Source organism: Cydia strobilella, chromosome Z (genome assembly GCF_947568885.1).
Source record: "Cydia strobilella chromosome Z, ilCydStro3.1, whole genome shotgun sequence".
Taxonomy (NCBI): Eukaryota; Metazoa; Arthropoda; class Insecta; order Lepidoptera; family Tortricidae; genus Cydia; species Cydia strobilella.
This window is the reverse complement of record NC_086068.1, coordinates 13,700,648-13,720,320: the sequence shown is the minus strand read 5'-3', so window position 1 is coordinate 13,720,320 and position 19,673 is coordinate 13,700,648. Positions and strand designations below refer to the sequence as shown.

Below are 19,673 nucleotides of genomic sequence, written 5' to 3'. Positions count from 1 at the left end.
GTCCGACTCACACTTATCCGGTTTTTTTAACTCCTCTTCACACCTAAACCGCTGAACCGTTTTAGTTGGAATTTTGTATAGAGATATTTTAAGTCCCGAGACAGGACATAAGATAGTTTTTATCTCAAAAATCATACTTTGAAGGTGTGAAATTTGGTGTGAGGGGAATGCAGCTTCATACCCTCAAAAGTTGATTTTGGTTATAAAAACTATCCTATTATTACTAAGACTTCGCTGTCTGTCGGTCTGTCCGTCTGTCACCAGGCTGTATCTCATGAACCATGATAGCTAGACTAGGCAGTTGAAATTTTCACAGATGATGTATTTCTGTTGCCGCTATAACAACAAATACTAAAAACAATAAAATAAATATTTAAGTGGGGCTCCCATACAACAAACGTGATTTTTTTGCCTTTTTTGCGTAATGGTACGGAACCCTTCGTGCGCGAGTCCGACTCGCACTTGGCCGGTTTTTTTGTTATTCCCATATATTTTTTAAGTTTCCAATTTATTGTGATAAATTGCTAATTTTCAATCTATTTAACAAGATTTAGTTATAAAATTCAACATGTGTCAACAACCCTATTGAAAATGAACCTTATGTGCACAGGCTTAACGGTCGCGTATCGCAGATGATAACATGAGACGGGTGCACAAGCGTTGTGTACAACGCTGAAAGGTCCGTTGTGATGTTATATGGGCTGTAAATTAACGGAGCTAAGGTAAGAAGCGGTCGGTTAGGTCGTACTGCGTTTAACGACATCGAGTGGATGTGGGCGGAGTATCGATCGACGCGCGGGCATGCGCGAGCGTGACGCGGACGGCGCAGACAGTAAACAGAGCACGCTGACGCTCGTCAAAGGTGGTGCCCCGGGATGCCAACGCAGCTGGTGTTGGCGCTGCTCGCGGCCACAGCGGCGAGCATCCTTGCCCGGCCTCCAGGTAACCATACGCAAGGAAACACACTCGATGGAACCAACTGTTACATTTTGCCCATGTCCTTATCGTCACTGATAACGACGAGTTTCCCGTATCAACAGTGTGTTGCGACTTGCGCTGCGAATTTAATTAGTCCTTAAAACATAACTATTTTTGCGCCACAACTAGTACTAAAATAAAAATACATATTTAGTTAAATGGCTCGAAAATTGATTAAATGATCGTCAGTTCACTGACTGACACCTGTTACTCTTTTTTCATTGGCAATCTGCCTGAAATCGAGAAATATACATTCATTACATATATAAAATTAATTTAAATTAAGTAGATAAAGAACATAGCTATTTTCACATTTCTTTTATTGGGTACTATTGCGAAAACCGGCCAAGTGCGAGTCGGACTCGCATTCCAAGGGTTCCGTACATTACACAATTTTTAACAATGTACCTGTTTTTTTATGTGAAACGTGAGATGTCTTTAAAAAATCCGTAGGGGTCGGATCAAAAACTAAGTAATTAAGCCCGACTCACGCTTGACTGCACATTTCGAATAGGTTTCCCTGTGATCTATAGGCAAAGAGCAATTTTGTATAATTTTTAACAATTTTAGACCCAAATTTTATATTAAAGGAAAAATTTTCCATTTTTTCCTTTAATATAAAATTTGGAGTATCGCTCGCAGATGTATCTGCATGTAAAAAAAAAAAAAAATTTAGAACCAGTAGTTTTGGTGATAAAGGGGGTGATAAACCAGCGGAGCGAGGTGGCGGAGCGATGAGCGAGGAAAAATCTCCGCTCTGAAATTTTAATGAAATTCTATTGCTGGGTTTTTTCCTCGATTACCGCTCCGCTCCAGTGGACAGGCAACCTAACTTTTGGAACCATACCTAGCGGCGTGTTGACGCCGCAACGGGTCTCTAGTAATATTATAATTGTTGTATTGTTAAGTTACTCTTCCGATATAGATTGGTATATCGGAAGAGTAACTTAACATCAGTTAACGCATTCACTGCCTGCAACATATACAGGGTGGACCATTTAGAATTGCGAATGTACATCCAGATACATTTTCTATGAAACTATACTTTAAAATTTTCCCGTTCCGTTCCGTCCTAATATATGAGTGAGTCATAAGAAATAAAAATAAAAGTATTTAGAAAAATATTTATTACTCGGACTGACAGACAGACGAACGGACAGACATGGCGAAACTATAAGGGTTCCTAGTTGACTATACGGAACTTTAAAAACGCGATAAGTTATAATTATCTTTTTCTGTTTTTCCCTATTTCACAAAAACGTATTAAATTTCACCCTACCCTAAGCATAGGTTGATCTTATTTGTTAAAAGCTTTTACTTTTTGCTCCAAACCTTTACTGCTAAAAACTTTACAGACTTAAACCTTCAAAGCTTAGGAGGCTTTAAAGCTTGAGGCCAAAAGACTCGAGGTTTCTATGCTCGTAAGCAGCAACACGAACTCTTAGTTCGAGTCGTTAAGGTTCCGAGGCTTTAAGGTTCGAGGCTTCAAGGCTCAGCAGCCGCGACTCAAGTCTTGTAGTTTACGCCTCAAAGCTAAAATCCACAACACTAAGTTATAAGCATATACGTTTTAAATTTGTATCAGTCTCTTACTTTCAAACTGATGATTTAAAAGTGGTGTTTTTATAAGAATAGAGAAAACTGTACTAATTAGGCCGCCACTTTTTATTTTTATTTTTAATGCGTGCTTCAAATTATCGAAATTTGGAAGCTATGAAATTACTATTTTAGTTATGATTGATTTTTCTTCTTTTCGTGTTTCATAGTGCCACAAAGTAAAAAAACGAGTAAAGTAAGAGTAAAAATTCGAGTTGGAGGTTACTTTGGGAATAAATTGTATCGAGCGAAGTGTTATGAATCGTGTATCGACCGCTATGATATGAAAGATAATATAATCAAGAATTACATATATTTTTCCCACGTCTAAAAAGTTAAACGTTTCTTCGCAAAATAGGAAAAATCATGGGGTATTTTTGCATATCTGGCTCAGGGAACGGCCTTAACTCTTTCTGATCAGTGTGTTCACGCGTACCTACAAGTTTTCATTAGGGCGGCAACAGCATCGTCCTAAAAGTAAAACGCATACAGCTTATAGTCATTTGGCGATTTTGACTCCTCAGAGGTTTTCTATGTAATTCATTAGTTACTCATCGGGATAAAAGTTTTTTTACGCATGTATTGCGGAATTCATGCAAGATTTGGTCACGGTGTCATAGGAATATTGGGCGATGGCAGAATCTGCTGATATGCAACTTTTAGTTGGTCTATCATAAAACTTATGACGTCGCTTTTGAATGATATGCTACTTTATGATTATTCGTTAAAGAACTAAAAAACTTTTACTTTGATATTCTAAGTGCGAACAGTCATACAAGAATTATGCTTCATTATATAATAACTATTAAATTAAAAAAATTTGAAACGCCCTACGTTATATGTCAACAAAATCTATTTTATACTTAAAAGCGGTTCAACGGTTCTTTAGCTGGTCTTAGGAAACACCAAAAATAGGCCGCGAAGTTTTAAACAGAACAACCGTATGTTAAATTTATTTGTCATATGGGTCACTGGTTTAGACAATATTTATTTTGTTGTGTTAGAGCCCACGCCGTCTCAAGTGGTGGCGCTGGAGCCCCCACCGCGGGGCCCGCTCCGCCAGCGCGTCCCCATTCCAGAGTCGCGAGAGTACCTGTTACCGAGGTTCCTGCTGCCACACTTTCTAGGCTACGATGACAGTCCCCGGATGCCTCCGCCGCCGCAGCGAACTTTACCCGACCACGATTGGCTGAATAAGGTCAGAATACAATTATTTTAGTTGGATACTTACGAAGTTAAGTACAGTGTTAGTTTTTTACAGGTAAGTACCTAATATAATAACTTCATTGAATTTGCCAATGATTCAATGATTTGGATTGTAGGTGCCTTTGCCTACAATTCAACCTACAATTTAGTAAGGCATCAATAATTAATTATTTTCTCACAGCCGATACTCGTATCTTTTGTGGTAGAAGAGCCGGCAGTAAAGTTTCGAACCAACGTGATACCGCGATGAGATGCACAATGGTTTCCCATAAAACTGATGCTAAGTCCGAATTTGATAGTCTGCCACGGCGGAACTAGCCGAAAGTACAAAAAAAATAGCCACTTCCGGTGCGAAAAAGGGGGGGTCATTTAACCCATCTGATACTGCAATAAAAGCTATGGCATCAGTTAGAAATTTACTGGTAGATACAGAAAAGCGAAATCTGCCAGTATGATTCCTGCCGGAAGTGCTTGGCATACGCTCTCAAAGGTGACCATCGGGACCCCTAAATTAACCCATCTGATACCAGCATGAAACCAATTCCAGTCGGTAGATATGAACGTTCTCTTCAGGAATATATAAGTCTGCCAGGGCGCTTTCAGCCGAAACACCTTGACATACGAGATTATGTGAGCAACATCCGTGGAACCCGTATTTTGGAATTGTACAGATTACAGACATTTTAATTATTGCAGGCTTATGATTTATTACCTAATGCTTATATTTGTATATTTTTATGCCATTAATAACATATATTTCAAATTTATTAATATACACAATATAATTTGGGCATTAATTTAATACCTGCTTACGGCTTTGTACTTCTTTGTTTGCCTTATAAAGGTGCTAACAAATTAGCTACCGATATCTTTACAGTTGATAGTACTCGGCTCCTGAAGTATATGTAAGTATGAAACATTATAGGTTTTATGATGTTATTTTGAGAAAATTGGAAAACAAATTTGCTTTGTAAAAAAAACTCTGTTAATGAGATAATTAAATGAGACCTCATTGAAAAGATTCTAAAACCTCTTTTAAATATAAAACTTAACTGGCCACTTCACGCTGATAAATCAAATGACACGTTGACAATGACATTTAAGACAAACAAGCAGTTAAATACATGATGATTATTTTTTTAGATAGAATTATAGTTTATTTATTTTGTTCGGTAAATAAAATAAAAATTATGAGAAACTTTCTTAATTTCTATTAAAAGTTAATTGTTCTAGTGTTCTAGTACCAACCATCTTGTAAAATTTCTGTAGCTAATTTGTTAGCACCTTATATATAAATAATACAATAATTTCAAATTACAATATCCTTTATTTACCAAAATGAACAAAATTATTATTATTACATACTTATTGTAAACGGGTGTAAAAAGACAGGATTTTCAACGTCAAGGACGATTTTTACCAATAATCCAAATATGAACATTTTAAATCATTTTTAGGGTTCCGTACCCAAAGGGTAAAAACGGGACCCTATTACTAAGACTCCAATAGATTATATTCTGTTTTTTATTCCGTAATCCGTAGACTAAAATGACATTTCATGTGGTACTAAGAAATGTCCATGTCTTACATATAAAACGTCATTTTAGTCTACGGAATAAAAAAACAGACCTTAGTTATCTCAATTTGTAGTGTTATAAAACAACACCCTGAATGTTAAACTACGTCAGTTTTGCGTCAACGTCAAGAAATGTAGGGGAGAGGTGGGCATGACGGGATACTTAATGTTTCAAGTCCAATAAAACTGAAAATGCTATTTTTTTTAAGCTTTTGTTATTTTTATTTTTATCTTTGGTACTCAGTCTTTCATAATCAACACTTACTAGGAACTCTCTAGTTAGATAATTAAATTAAAAATAAATTAAAATGGCCAAAAGTGCCTTCTCTCCATCTTGCCCCCCAAGTATGGTAAGATGGGGAACCCCTACGGGACAAGATAAGAACGATTCATATAAATATTATATTTAGGGCCTAAACAAAACTTAAATTTTTGGCTTTTGGGTCCATCGTCTGATAACTTCTCACGAACTGTTTTACTTTTATTTCTTAAGTCGTCTGAGAGACAGAAAATGTGTTTACAGCTAACATGTACCCCATCTTCCCTTGTTAATTTTATTGTTTGTTGGGTTAATTTTATTGTTTATAAAAATTGACATGTAAAAGTGCCCCTGAGGCCTATTTGCTGAATAAATGTTTGATGTTGATGTTGATGTTGAAGAATAAATAAATTCAAATCCGCAATTCTTCATCAGTTTATCACTTTAAAACTACGGCCGTCAAGATGTACCCCATCTTGCCCCATGTGCCTAATGAAATTCGAAAGTTTTTTGTAAAATAAACCGTACTTGAAACCAAACAAGTCCTTAGCTGTTGGCGTGATTGCTGGGCCATAGGAATAAATTAACAGTATATATGTGCTGGTGATAATAAGGAAACAAACGCAAACCAAATAAAACACAAAAACCGGCCAAGTGCGAGTCGGATTTGCGCACGTAAGGTTCCGTACCATAATACCATTACGCAAAAAATGGCAAAAAAGTCACGTTTGTTGTATGGGAACCCCACTTAAATATTTATTTTATTATGTTTTTAGAATCATTTATTCATCAATTGTGCATTACAGGTAATGAATACAGGTGTTATAAACAATTAGTTATAGTTTGTTATAACGGCAACAGAAATACATCATCTGTGAAAATTTCATCTGTCTAGCTATCACGGTTGATGAGATACAGCCTGGTGACAGACGGACAGACATACAGACAGACAGAAAGCGGAGTCTTAGTTATAGGGTCCCGTTTTTACCCTTTGGGTACGGAACCCTAAAAATAACAAGGAATATGGCAAAAACAGTTTTTTTGCAAATAAATAATTAACGACACCATTTGTCTAGCCGGTCACTGTGCGAACTGATTGCTATGATGGTGACGCATCGTCATGCGTTAACGGGATTCTGATGGTTGGTCAGTCGTGTCGCCATATAAAGCCGCTACCCCGTCTTACTCGTCTTGCCCCTCTCTCCCCTACATAAGATAGTGATTAGATACACCAAATAGGTGAAAAAACGCCTCAAGCGTAAAAGAAACCACCAAAAATCATTTTATGTAGCATTACAAGCCTGATTTAGCTATGAATGCTAATACCCCCTTATTCGTAAAACTTTACGAGCCTGAATTAGTTAAATTATGTTTTATCCTTTTCTTACAAATACATTAGTCAAAATGACAGACAAAGACAAACGATTCATATAGCTAATTCAATGACTATTAATCATATTAATCACATTATTTAATTTATTTTAACTTAATTTATTATAAATATGTGTTATTAATAACGTAATAATATACAAATATAAGCATAGAGTAATAAATTAATAAGCCTGCAGTAAAACTATGAAAACGGATTATATCGCGTATATTGAATTTATAATACATCCCGACGTTTCGAACTCTTTACAGCGTTCGTGGTCAACGGGTGACTGAGGAAAAATTACAAAATGCAAAAATACCCACATACTAAAATAATGAACAATCATAGACTACAAACTTTAAGGCTGGTTGTACATGCAAAATCGGTTCATAAGGCTAGTTATACACTATAATTATTTTTCAAGTAAAGATATATATATATACGCGATAAAAAACTATGCCGGCTCCAACCCTACACCACGGACCCGAGAAGATTTAATTCCCTCCTAAATTGTAGGAGGGTATCCCAATATGGGACCGGCAACAAACTCGGCGGGACACATCTTTTCAAAAATCTAAAAAATAAAAAAAATTAAATCTTCTCGGGTCCGTGGTGTAGGGTTGGAGCCGGCATAGTTTTTTATCGCGTATATATATATATCTTTACTTGAAAAATAATTATAGTGTATAACTAGCCTTATGAACCGATTTTGCATGTACAACCAGCCTTAAAGTTTGTAGTCTATGATTGTTCATTATTTTAGTATGTGGGTATTTTTGCATTTTGTAATTTTTCCTCAGTCACCCGTTGACCACGAACGCTGTAAAGAGTTCGAAACGTCGAGATGTATTATAAATTCAATATACGCGATATAATCCGTTTTCATAGTTTTATTTCATGAGTAACTATCGCGGTAACCGAAGACAATATTAAGCCTGCAGTATTTGAAATGTCCGTAATATGTACAATTCCAAAATACGGGTTATACGGGTTCCACGGATGTTGCTCACATAATCTCGTATGTCAATAGACCTGTACCAATAACTTCTGAGGTTATAAGAATATTAATGTTGCTTATTTTTTATATATAGTTTCCAGACCATATACTAAACCTAAAAATAATATTTTGTGTCATCCTAGGTATTTGCTTAGGTAGAAATTTAGGTATTTCTTTTTTCAATCAGCATTCTGTAAAAAAAATATTCGAGACGAAATTCTTTGTTTCCCTGTAAAGGCAAAGTGGCTTCCGACGTACACACGCATTTTGTGTCATTTTCATCCACGGGTATAATGGCATTTAATAAATACCTAATATTGATCTTAAAACGCCTAAAAAAATATTAGAGTCGGTAAGTGAAGTGTTGTACTTTACAGAACATTGTTATATGTTATTCAAACAAATCTGTGTCAAATTCATCCACCGCTTTTATTTAAAAAAAATTTTTTTCTAATTAACACCCTGTATCTGCCACAAAAAAAAATTCATGTTATTAAGTTTACGTCTACAATATTATAATACCACATTGAGACATCATTCATAATTTGGGTCATTTTGATCCACGGTTTTTTTACTATCTGGCAAAATAAAACTCAATTGAACAAGAAGGGCGTGCGCGGGGAAGGGTACCTACGCGGGTGGGGTGCTTATTATACTTGCCGCAATATCAGCTGGCGACTGAGATCTTAATACTATCTCCTTTACCCTTGTTAAGACCAACCAAGAGATGGCATTATGAGCTGTCTCGCCACTTAGTTTTGCGATACAGTGTATTTATTTCATTCGGAGGCATAATTACATTGTCTTATCAATCTTACCGTAGTAGGTATATAAATATAATTAAAAATAAACTGTAGGCTGCACTCCTCATACTGACCAACATTTGTGACGTTCCTAATGAAAAGGTACCACTTTCTCTGACAGGTTATTTGTATAAAGATATAATCAAATTTCGTCTTTATGGTAAACGACAAAGTGGTACCTACCTTTTGATTGAGAATGTCACAACAGCGACTTAAAAATTACTTTTGTTTCGATTTTTAGTAGACTTTTTAAGTTTATTTTAAGACGCAATTTATTGTGATTTTTGTTATGTTTAAGCGTGGCAAGCAACATTAATTACATTGATGATGATGTTCATTAAATACAATATTTTTTTATACTATACTGAACTGTCACCCTATACATGAGAATGAACAGCGCCCTCTTGACAATGATCATATATTACTGGTCAGGCTTTAATATGTGTCATAATTTAGTAAAGTCCCCTTTGTGGATTCTAAGTTTCCGAGTTACAGCAGTTTAGTGAAAGCGTTTTTTTTTTAATATAAATTAAGGGTTGAATAAAGAGGAAAGAAAATTTGATTATTTTTGCGCTACGACGCACGGTTTAGGAGATACAGCCCTATAAAGTTTTTTTATTGTTTTTTTCTTTTTTACATTGTGTTTTTTGTATATTACTTTGGGGTTTCATAAAGGGGAACGAAAATTTAATTATTTTTGCGCTACGACGCATGGTTTAGGAGATCAAGCCCTATAAAAAACTCTTTTTTTTTGCGTTTTTTTTTGTATAAATTAATGGTTACATAAAGGGGACCGAAAAGTTGATTATTTTTGCGCTACGACGCACGGTTTAGGAGATACAGCCCTATATAGATTTTTTTATTTTTCTTTTTTACGTTTCTAAATCTTAATTAAGGGCTTCTTAAGGGGAACGAAAATTTGATTATTTTTCGCTACCATGCACGGTTTAGGAGATACATCCCTAAAGTTTTTTTTGTTGTTTTTTTTTCTTTTTTTTGTCATTGCGTTTTTTGTTATTACTTTGGGGTTTCATAAAAGGGAACGAAAATTTTATTATTTTTGCGTTACGACGCACGGTTTAGGAGATACAGCCCTAAAATGATTTTTTTCTCGTTTTCTTTTTTGCGTTTTTAAATCTTAATTAGGGGCTTCTTAAAGGGGAACGGATATTGATTATTTTTGCGCTACGATGCACGGTTTAGGAGATACAGCCCTATAAAGTTTTTTTGTTATTATTTTTTTCTTTCTTTTTCTTGTGTTTTTGTATATTATTTAGGGGCTTCATAAAGGGGAACGAAAATTTTATTATTTTTGCGCTACGACGCATGGTTTAGGAGATACAGCCCTATAAAGATTTTTTTTTTAAATTTTGCGTATTTTTAAATATAAATTATGGGTTGCATAAAGGGGAACGAAAATTTTATTGTTTTTGCGGTACCACGCACGGTTTAGGAGATACAGCTCTATAAAGTTTTTTTTCCTGGTTTTTTTTTGTTTTTTTTTTAAAGTATTAATTACGGGTTTGTTAAAGGGGTTTTTTAAATTATTTTTGCGCTACGACGCATGGTTTAAGAGATACAGCCCTATAAAGATTTTTTTATTGTTTTTTTTTTTTCTTTTTTACATTGTGTTTTTTGTATATTACTTTGGGGTTTCATAAAGGGGAACGAAAATTTTATTATTTTTGCGGTACCACGCACGGTTTAGGAGATACAGCTCTATAAAGTTTTTTTTCCTGGTTTTTTTTTGTTTTTTTTTTTAAGTATTAATTACGGGTTTCTTAAAGGGGTTTTTTAAATTATTTTTGCGCTACGACGCATGGTTTAAGAGATACAGCCCTATAATGTTTTTTTTTTATTTTGCGTTTTTTTTTTAATATAAATTATGGGTTGCATAAAGGGGAAAGAAAATTTTATTATTTTTGCGCTACGACGCATGGTTTAGGAGATACAGCCCTATAAAGATTTTTTTTTTAAATTTTGCGTTTTTTTTTAAATATAAATTATGGGTTGCATAAAGGGGAACGAAAATTTTATTGTTTTTGCGGTACCACGCACGGTTTAGGAGATACAGCTCTATAAAGTTTTTTTTCCTGGTTTTTTTTGTTTTTTTTTTTTAAGTATTAATTACGGGTTTCTTAAAGGGGTTTTTTTAAATTATTTTTGCGCTACGACGCATGGTTTAAGAGATACAGCCCTATAAAGTTTTTTTTTTAAATTTTGCGTTTTTATTTTAAATATAAATTATGGGTTGCATAAAGGGGAACGAAAATTTTATTATTTTTGCGCCACCACGCACGGTTTAGGAGATATTATATCTATATATATACTATATATAGCTATAATAGCTCTATAAAGTTTTTTCCTGGTTTTTTTTAAAGTTTTAATTAAGGGTTTCTTAAAGGGGAACGAAAATTTGATTATTTTTGTGCTACGATGCACGGTTTAGGAGATGCAGCCCTATAAAGATTTTTTTTGTTGTTTTTTTTTCCATTGTGTTTTTTGTATATTATTTTGGGGTTCCGTAAAGGGGAACGAAAATTTTGTTCTTTTTGCGCTACCACGCACGGTTTAGGAGATATAGCTCTATAAAGATTTTTTCCTGTTTTTTTTGTTTTTTTTTTTAAGTATTAATTAAGGGACCCTTAAAGGGGAACGAAAAATTGATTATTTTTGCGCTACGATGCACGATTTAGGATATGCAGCCCTATAAAGATTTTTTTTTTGTTTTTTTTTTCATTGTGTTTTTTTGTATATTACTTTGGGGTTCCGTAAAGGGGAACGAAAATTTTATTATTTTTGCGCTACGACGCACGGTTTAGGAGATACAGCCCTAAAATGATTTTTTTTCCACTTTCTTTTTTGCGTTTTTCAATCTTAATTAGGGGTTTCTTAAAGGGATTTTTTTTAATTATTTTTGCGCTACGATGCACGGTGTAGGAGATACAGCCCTATAAAGTTTTTTTGTTATTTTTTTTCTTTTTTTTCATTGTGTTTTTAGTATATTACTTTGGGGCTTCATAAAGGGGAACGAAATTTTTATTATTTTTGCGCCACCAAGCACGGTTTAGGAGATATTATATCTATATATATAGCAATAATAGCTCTATAAAGCTTTTTTCCTGGTTTTTTTTAAAGTTTTAATTAAGGATTTCTTAAGGGGAACGAAAATTTGATTATTTTTGTGCTACGATGCACGGTTTAGGAGATGCAGCCCTATAAAGATTTTTTCCTCTTTTTTTTTCTTTTTTGCGTTTTTAAATCTTAATTAGGGGCTTCTTAAAGGGAAGCGAAAATTTGATTTTTTTTGCGCTACGATGCACGATATAGGAGATACAGCTAATACAGCCCTATAAAGATTTTGTTTCTTTTTTTTTTCATTGTATTTTTCATGTATTACTTTTGGGTTACATAAAGGGGAACGAAAATTTTATTATTTTTGCGCTACGACGCATGGTTTAGGAGATACAGTCCTATATATTTTTTTACAATGCATGTGCTCGAAAAGTGCGTTTCCTACGGAGCCATGTCGTGCGGAAAGTACTGCTTTTCCGCACTAGTGCTTTTTGTTTTCAATTTTTTTTTACAGTACATATGGTGCTACTTTCTCGCACTAGTGCGGAAAAGAGCACTTACCGTGCATATGTCGAAAGTTTAAAGGGCCATATGTACTGTAAAACGTACGATACACGTGCGAATAGGTAATTCGCAACTCGTGTCGATTTAAAACACTCCTTTTAATAATTAAACTTATTTGCCATGACATGTTTTTTTATTTACTCGCACAATGCATAGTAAAACATTGTATGATACACGTGCGTAAAGATGATTTCCGCACTTGTTGCATAAATAGCAATTTTTTTTATCAAAGAATGAAAGAAAGTCACGGTATTTATAACCAAATTTTACTTTAGTGGTACCTTTTCCCTATCACTGTCACAAATGTATGTAGCGTTCACGTAAACGCGATATTTTTAAGATTTCCCTGCGCAATGTTGCCAGCTCGCTCGCAAATCAAACATGTACTTACAGTTCTTTTGCATAATGGTGACATTGTACAATATCTATGAGATTTAAATAGGTAAAAGATAATTCGACGCATTCTTTGCTTGCTTGTTGCTTGTTGTTGTGTTGTTTGCGTAACTTCTTTGAATAAGTTGCGTTAATTTGGCGCACAGGCGAAGTAAACATGCGTTGCGTACGGCAAGGTCACGCCGCGGCCCCACCCTGCACGGCCTCCGTTGCCCATTCAGACCGCCCGCTAGCTTCGTTTGAACGCAAATAATATTTTTGTAATATTTGTTTATGCAGTGGATGCAAGTGACACAAATTCATACATCTTATTTATCCCGCATTTCAAATTAATAATATGTAAACTCTAATATCTTTAATATTCTTTTGTAACGGTGACAGCCTGTTACAACAAAATCATCAAATATCTTATGAAGCTATGCCTTAATAAGACACAAAATCATTTAATGGACCTATTTAAACGATTAAATTCGACCTAAGTAATTTTTTTTAACTCTAATTTTTTTTTGTGTCATTTAGAATATTATGACATAGTATCAGATTGCAGTGGACGTAATTGACACAAACTATGTTTTCACACTAAAAACACTATCCTAAATGCAACACAGTTACATGTTTTCTCTCGAATATTTTTTTCTCCAAGATAATTCAAAATAAAAAATAATTACCACAAAATAACAAATTACTAGAAAAGCAAATTATATATATGACACAAAACAAAATGTAAGATTTACATCTTAACAAAGTATTCATAAGCGAAAACAGAATTGACTTTAATATTTTTATAACCTAGGGGTCAAAATATAGCCAGCGGTACAGGTCTATCAAGGTGTTTCGGCTGAAAGCGCCCTGGCAGACTTATATATTCCTGAAGAGAAGGTTCATATCTACCGACTGGAATTGGTTTCATGCTGGTATCAGATGGGTTAATTTAGGGGTCCTGATGGTCACCTTTGAGAGCGTATGCCAAGCACTTCCGGCAGGAATCATACTGGCAGATTTCGCTTTTCTGTATCTACCAGTAAATTTCTAACTGATGCCATAGCTTTTATTGCAGTATCAGATGGGTTAAATGACCCCCCCTTTTTCGCACCGGAAGTGGCTATTTTTTTTGTACTTTCGGCTAGTTCCGCCGTGGCAGACTATCAAATTCGGACTTAGCATCAGTTTTATGGGAAACCATTGTGCATCTCATCGCGGTATCACGTTGGTTCGAAACTTTACTGCCGGCTCTCCAACCATTGTATGGATAATACCTTTGTACTATACAATAGTCACGCTTTCCGTGGAAATTATTCTTAAGACTGTTTATTGGAATATTTTTTTAGATAATATTATAAACTTAGTTTGCTATTACCTACTGAGAAGTTCGATAGAAGCTTGAATCTTGTATATCGTATACGTGTACGCGTATACATGTACGTGTATAAATGTACATACATTTACATGTATTTGTTTACATTTGTATTATACCTCATTATGATGATTTGAAAATAAGTTTACCTTGCAGGAAATTGATCGCATCAATCAGATGTCAGGTGAAACTGAATCCATCATGAGGCCATACGACGACGATTTGGCCCACTGGATTGCCCGCGACCCTTATGTGCAGCGTATGTTCGAAAATCCCGTGAAAACGGCTCCTAGCCACAAATTTGTTCTAGAGTCTATGAACGAAGCAGATGAAACCAGAGAGAGACCACGTCTAATGTTGGCTCCATCTATTCATGAAATAAAAGGCCTAAACAAACGCCCCGAGAAACCGGCCAGAGATGATAGAAAATCATTTGCACTCACGCCTCTCGATAAAGGCTATTTTGAACCAGACCCGAATGCGAAAAACCAACGTAAGTAATAAGTTAGTATTTAAGTCGCACAACCTGTTTTAACACAAGGGTACGTTCATATACTTAATATTTGCATTATTTTAACGTTATTAATAATTTACTTATTAATTGAGTCCGTGTTACTAAGCTAACTCAGCTAAGGAAGTGAAGCTGACAAAATTTTCTTCCACCCACTTCCAAAGCCACTTCACACTCTGTCACTGTCAGAGTTAAGCTTGGCCTGACTCTAGTACTTGTATGTACGTGTAATTATTAGGTAGGTATCTTAAGGTGGTACTTTAAAACAACTAAGCTATGAATCAGTTGAGGTACACAGATAATGCCAAGTTTATGCTTTAACTTCATAACACCTTTATATCATAATATTCGCAATGCCTGTCTTTATTTGTCCTAAATTTCAAAACAACTTAGTCTCAAAATGCCTGAATGTCAATTTTTTTCCTTCTTGAAATGACCGAATGTCATAATGACTAGGTGCTTATGAAGGGTACACGCAAAGATAGATATAACTCCGTAATAGATGGATACAGTCTAAGGAAAAAACGTGCCTCGAAAAAAAAAAAAATTGATTCTCGTTCAGAGGGCGCTACTAGCTTTGGCCTACTGTCGTATAGATGGCGTTGACGGTCTCGTTTGTTTTTTAACAATTTTAACGCATATCAGTGAAAGAACATGGGTCAAAATCATAAAAATAATTAATGCAAATAAAAAAAATCATTTATCCATATTTAAATACATTTTATCGTATTTTTATAAATCTTCATTTTTAGTTTTAAAGTGTGTCGACAGATGGCAGTGAATTTACTGGGGTTACAAAATTTACTATGACAGTACCGCTCTAGTATAAGTTACTCTACGGTACACGGAAAGAACATGTCTAGTGACTTTTTACGGAAAATGAGATTTTCATCTCATAATGTAGAGCTCTTAATAAACTATTAGTTATATCTTTTGCTACCACTGTATAATATATGTAACACAACTTTTTTTTTTAGTTAAAAAAGATCTGGTTACGGAATTACCATAAGGGCCCTCTACACTCGTGCGGGAATCGCGGCGCGAAGCCGCGAACGTAAGTGTGGCGTCGATTTCGCAGATTGTGCACGCCTTCGCGCCTAGTTCCCCGTTTTTTGTCGGTTTATTAGCCCGCGTCAAAGGAGGCGCGAAGCGCGAACTGGCAAGACTCCACATTACACACTATTTTGACTCATATGTGGCAAGATAAATAATAATTATATTATATAAAGCGGCTATATTTTACGGTTTTACAACAAATAAAATGGAAAAATAGCTAAATCACGTATGATGCCATAGATAACTAGCAGTTAAACTCGATCAGCTGATGCTTTTCCGCCATCTTGACGCGAACCAAACTGCGAAATCACCGTGAAGTTTGCGAGTGCTGAGTCATACGTGAACGTCGCGATATGTTCTCTCCGCGAAGTCACACCGCGATTCGCGCACATAGTCTGGAGGGGCCTATACATTTTGACATTGTTCCAAATTTTAAAACTGCGCGTACTCAAAATGTTACTAAAGAGACTAGACATGTTCTTTCCGTGAACCCTTTATATATGGTGTACAGCCATAGTTTTTAAAACCAAGGTGTAGGGTTAGTAAAGTCAGGGCCCGGCACGGTGGCGCCCCCCGCCAAGACGAACCAAGCGAAGCGCAAGGGCACTATATACCTACTTTTTCTCGAAGCGCTTCGTCCTATTTAGGGTTCTGTACCCAAAGTGTAAAAACGAGACCCTATTACTAAGACTGCGCTGTCCGTCTGTCCGCCCGTCTGTCCGTCTGTCCGTCTGTCTGTCACCAGGCTGTATCTCATGAACCGTAATAGATAGACAGTTAAAATTTTCACAGATGATGTATTTCTGTTGCCGCTATAACAACAAATACTAAAAAGTACGGCACCCTTGGTGGGCGAGTTCGACTCGCACTTGTCCGGTTTTTTTGAACCCTCATAACTTGGGTTTCGATTATAGCGATATGATGTCGATAGTGGACTAATTAAAATTAAAAAGTTTCGTTTGCATAGCTCTTATTCTTTAGATTTGATTGATACTCGTATCTTAAACTGAGGATGAATACCCTGCCGATGGCGAGCGGTGCGGTGATAGAAAGCGGCCGTTAGCATCATGTCAAACAATTCTTCAGAGCACAGCCCATTGTACAAGCGGTAGAACACACACAAGGAGGCGAAGTCTTTCCTTAGACTTAAAGGTTCAATACCGCTTGTGAATTTGGGATCGTCGACGATTCGTACAGCGCGCCTTTGGACTGAGTCGAAGGGTCCAAGCTGGCATCCAGGTGCTCCTGCCCAAAGGTGACAGCAGTACTCCATATGGGGTCTGACTTGCGATTTATAGAGCAGCAGTCTTTGCCCCGGATTAAAGTATCGCCTCGCTTTATTGAGCACACCGAGTTTTTTGGATGCCAGTGCAGACTTCCCTTCCAGGTGGCTACGGAATTGGACGTCACTGGAGACGTCGACACCGAGGATCCCAATACTCCCTGACATGGTAAGGGCTGTGCCTTCGAACTGTGGGACCACAGTAAATGGGGTTTTCTTAGCGGTAAACGCGCAAACTTGTGTCTTAGTGGGGTTGAATCGGACTAAATTGTCCCGGCCCCACACCGAAACTCTGGATAGAGTGCTCTCAATATCCGACACAAGCTTTTCACGACTCTCCAGCACCACGGAACGAGGGATGTTGGCACGGCCTGCGTAATAGGCATCCCCAGTACTGTCGTCTGCATAGCAATGAATGTCGTCGATAGACAACATGTCATTGATGTGCAGCAAAAACAGCGTTGGGGATAGCACAGAACCTAGCACCTAAGAGGTTTAAGAGGAATTTCCTCCCGCGGACGCTTCGGCTGTGGAATGAGCTCCCTGCCGAGGTTTTCCCGAGGGGCTACAGTATGGGGTTCTTCAAAAAAGGAGTGTACAGGTTTTTAAAGGGTCGGCAACGCGCGTGTAATATCTCTGGTGTTGCAGGCGTCCATAGGCTACGGTAACTGCTTACCATCAGGCGGGCCGTATGCTTGATTGCCACCCCAACAAACACATTAGCCATAACAACAACTCATTTAGAGTCCTGAGTGACATAGTAGTTTTATAAGACCCATAATAATAGTTTTAGGTGATACTATGGAAATAAACGGTCTTATTAATAAACTGGCGCTAGTAAGGTGATATAATAGACATATGATTGCATAATGCAGCTAAAGGCTGTAATAAGGTGGTATTAGCTGAATCTTTATATATTTTGGTTACCACTTTAAGTAGATTTTAACGCTGAAGGTTCTTTTGGGGTGCCCATTATAACTTACTCGCGCTATAGCTCTATAATCGTGTTATGTTTACCTTTTAGTGCTTAATGCCGCCTACAGTGTTACAACAGCTATAAAAATACTCTTAAGCCATTTAAGAGTGGCAACAGTAATTCTTATAGCTCTAAGTAATATAGTGATACAACCGACATAATTTGCCCTGTTAAATCACGTAGTTTTTTAGTGCTAGAAGTGCAGCTGTATGGAACCGTAGCTCTTCAAGAGTGTTTGTGCGAACATTATTACAGCTTAAAGTTATTTTTAAGTATTTCAGGTATAAGATACCTCTCTCTATAACCTTTAATGGTTTATCGTGATACATTGTTGTTTAAAGTTGAATACCACATCAAATATAGCCTTAATAGGCCCAAAAGCTCTAAACTACGACATTAGTGTTAATAATCATTTACGCCATTTTGTTTACAAACAAACACAAAAATGCTTGAAATATCTAGTAATAAAGCAGTAATTGTTATGGTCATTTTGTTCTGATATTACAATATCTAGTATGTTTAGCATAACCATTCACAAAACTAAAGATTATAATTAACATACTTACAAAAAATATACTAGGCTAGTATTTTTAGTATACAAAATTTATCAAAACATGTACAAAACATATACAAGGCGCTTGAAAATTGAGATGTAAAATACCATATATAATGACAGAAAAGCAATAGCCGCAATAGAATTTCAGTTGAATTCTCTAATACGTGTCGTGAAACTTTGCTGTGTAGTCACCAGGTAATAATAATTCCAATAAACCATCAAGCTGTCGCCATTATAAACAATCTGTCTGACTACGTCACGCATCACTATGAGCGATTATTGGAAATTGTATTAAATATTTTGACATTTAAAACTACAAACGATTGTTTTCACTACTGCAGCGTTCTTGTAACACTGTTAGTGATACAAGATAACATATTACAAGGTTATTAAAACTATAAGTAAAAATACTGCTACTTTAACCCTTTATTATCACTTCCGGCAAGAATAATCCCTATTGTAGCACTATTATATCACTAGTTTATTACTATTGCACATAAAATAAACCACTGTAGAGCTTCAAGCACTAACGTCGGTGCCTAATTCCGACTATAAGAGAGTTATAGCGTGCTATATCGCTAAATTTTTGGCCGCACTATCGCTATCACTGTTTAATCGAAATAATAGTCAGCTTTTATAGAACTAGTTTTATCGCTAAAATGTTACTTGGGACCGACGTGGTATAAAAAAAACCCCGATTTCGTCACTCACTAATTCACTCACTCACTGATGATCATCAAAATTCTAGGGTCCCTGAAGTCCTAGTCGGCTGATATTTGGTACCTATAAACTAGTATTAGTACACAAACAACAAAAAAAATCTAAAACTTCGAACTCTTACATATTTATGATAATGTTATTATTATGTAAAAAAAAATATAATTTTTCGTTGGTAAACTTCGGAGATAAGGGGGGGGGATGGTATTTTTTTTTAATTTTCAGTAAAAAAATTGTTTTGGTATGTTCAATTCGAGCTCTTTCAAATGATATCCCACGCGACCTAGTAACTAGACTGAAATTTTGCCCTCTCTATATATTGGGCATTTTTCATAATTAATAAAAAAAACCGGCCAAGTGCGAGTCGGACTCGCGCACCGAGGGTTCCGTACTTTTTAGTAT

At 35.9% G+C, this 19,673-nt stretch overlaps 2 protein-coding genes across 3 annotated transcripts in view; both read left to right on the top strand.

The window, feature by feature from the left end:
* The first annotated feature begins 787 nt into the window (after positions 1–787).
* Positions 788–19,673, top strand: part of LOC134754414 (neural proliferation differentiation and control protein 1) — a 42,607-nt gene continuing 23,721 nt past the window's right edge. Inside the window, exons 1-3 of one of the 2 annotated variants that reach the window (XM_063690734.1) lie at positions 788–942; positions 3,579–3,772; positions 14,330–14,681. In XM_063690734.1, coding sequence (XP_063546804.1) covers position 14,681 — 1 coding nt within the window. In that variant the 5' untranslated portion in view covers positions 788–942; positions 3,579–3,772; positions 14,330–14,680. The remainder of the gene's footprint in view (positions 943–3,578; positions 3,773–14,329; positions 14,682–19,673) is intronic. The other variant, XM_063690735.1, reaches the window with a different exon arrangement.
* LOC134755102 (uncharacterized) lies at positions 876–14,674 on the top strand. Its single transcript, XM_063691580.1, has 3 exons — positions 876–942; positions 3,579–3,772; positions 14,330–14,674. Exons 1-3 carry the CDS (start codon positions 876–878, stop codon positions 14,672–14,674), a joined length of 606 nt encoding a protein of 201 aa, XP_063547650.1.

Coding starts and splice junctions, on each gene's coding strand:
- LOC134755102 (XM_063691580.1), top strand. CDS start 876: ATGCCAACGCAGCTGGTGTTGGCGCTGCTCGCGGCCACAGCGGCGAGC. Junction 943..3,578: donor CATCCTTGCCCGGCCTCCAG/GTAACCATACGC, acceptor TTGTTGTGTTAG/AGCCCACGCCGTCTCAAGTG. Junction 3,773..14,329: donor ACCACGATTGGCTGAATAAG/GTCAGAATACAA, acceptor TTTACCTTGCAG/GAAATTGATCGCATCAATCA.